The 1,757-nt window shown below is 69.4% G+C and overlaps 1 protein-coding gene across 1 annotated transcript in view; it reads left to right on the top strand.

Moving 5' to 3' along the window:
* TPCN2 (two pore segment channel 2) overlaps nucleotides 1–1,285 on the top strand; it is a 26,193-nt gene extending 24,908 nt beyond the window's left edge. The window contains 3 exon segments of the mRNA XM_021718201.1: nucleotides 388–469; nucleotides 859–953; nucleotides 1,207–1,285. Of these exon segments, the coding sequence (XP_021573876.1) occupies nucleotides 388–469; nucleotides 859–953; nucleotides 1,207–1,285 (256 nt within the window).
* Nucleotides 1,286–1,757: the final 472 nt, after the last annotated feature.

The raw sequence follows: 1,757 nt of genomic DNA, 5'->3' as shown, positions 1-1,757 counted from the left end.
GGTCCCCTCCTGCGCGGTGCCAGGCTGGGCGGTGCAGGCGGGGTCCTCAGCCGTGTCCCTCCCCACGCCTGCCCTGTGGCTCTCGGGTGGTGTTCTGTGACTCGGTTTGCCCCTCTGGGGGCTCTCTGGGGCATGTGGGGAGTCCAGGAGGCCGAGGAGCTTGAGGAGGCCGGACCAGGCCAGGTGGTCCCGGCTTTGGTCCCAGCCACACCTCCGGCTGTCGCCTCGGCCGCCTGCTCTGTGCCTCTGGGCCTGGGGTGGCTGCCTCTGGGGTGACACGGGAGTACACGTCTCGGGGTCCCGGCACGACTCAGTGGCCGCAGCCCCCCTGCAGCTGTCCGAGTGCCCTCTGGGCTCACAGTGGGCCTTGGGGGCCGCTGCCCGCAGGTGGTCCACGGTGTATTTTGTGCTGTGGTGGCTGGTGTCGTCCGTCATCTGGGTCAACCTGTTCCTGGCTCTGATTCTGGAGGTATTGGAGCCCCTGTCCAGGCATTCTCTGGGACCGATTTCCACTTACTAGCGATGGGACTTTGGCGGGAGGGTCCGCGCAGGGTCCTGGCGGGCAGGGCTCTGGCAGGAGGGCCCCGCTGGGTCCAACTCGGCCCCAAGTCCAACCTGCGTCCTTCCTGCTTGGCTCAGTGCTGTCTCCCTGGCTGCCAGGGCCCCCTGGGACAGGCCTGACATTCGACTCATGGGGGTTTCTGGGCGCTCAGGCCCGGTGGAAGAGGGCCCTGGGCGTGGGGCCGGCACCGGGCATCCGGGGTGAGCTCTCGGCCCCTTGGTGGCTGCTAACCCCCTGGAGGGGCGGGGCCGGCCTCACTCGGCCTGCACTCACTGGCCACGCCTCCCGCCCGCCAGAACTTCCTCTACAAGTGGGACCCCCACAGCCACCTGCAGCCCCCTGCTGGGACACCAGAGGCCACCTACCAGATGACAGTGGAGCTCATGTTCAGGTGTGTGGGGACGGGAGCCTCCCTGGCCTCCGGGGGGAACTGAGCGCCGGACTCCCCCTCCCTGGAGCCAGCCCTCCACCCCCCTCCCAGGAGATCATCTCCCCTCCCTGGGGGACCCCTTCCCCCTCCTGGGAGGCTCCCAGCCCCTCCCGAGAAGCTCCTCCATCTCCCTCTCTGGAGGCCCTCTCCCCCGCCCCGGAGGCCCCCAGCCCTCCCTGGAGACCCTGGTCACCCACATCCTCCCATTCCACAGGGACGTCCTGGAGGAGCCGAGGGAGGAGGAGCTGATGGAGAGACTGAGCCGCCATCCACACCTGCAGCTGTGCAGGTGACACCCGGTGGCCTTCCCGGCGGGGGCGGCAATTAGAGATGCCGGCCCGTGACGGGTGCCGGCGTGCAGAGGCAGCCGCGTTGTGCCCACGCAGGAAGGGCCTGCTCCTTCGATGGGCCACTCCGCCGGGGACAGGCGGAGGCTGGGCCGGGACCCGAGTCCTCGTGTATGCCCCCCAGAGGGAGGCTACGGAACCGCCGCTGGCGCCTCGGGAGTGGCTGCTGGCATCCAGAAGTGGCACCCGCGAGACTCGCACTCTTCGATGAGGCGAGGGGGACTCCCCAGGGACCTTTGGGACTGGACGCGGGACCCAGCGGCCTTCCTGTGCCCGCAGCCTCTGCAGTGCCTTCCCTGCCGGTGGCCTTCGGGGACCAGAGGCCCGCCCGGGGCCCGCCCAGGTTAACCGGCAGACTTCCAGGGCGTTGGGCTTGGGTGCTGGTGGTCTCCCGCGAAGAGAACCGTGATTGTGATCT

This window comes from Carlito syrichta, unplaced genomic scaffold (assembly GCF_000164805.1).
Source record: "Carlito syrichta isolate Samal-C Ts95f unplaced genomic scaffold, Tarsius_syrichta-2.0.1 Scaffold311913, whole genome shotgun sequence".
NCBI classification, from domain to species: Eukaryota; Metazoa; Chordata; class Mammalia; order Primates; family Tarsiidae; genus Carlito; species Carlito syrichta.
This window is presented reverse-complemented; position numbering and strand designations above follow the sequence as displayed.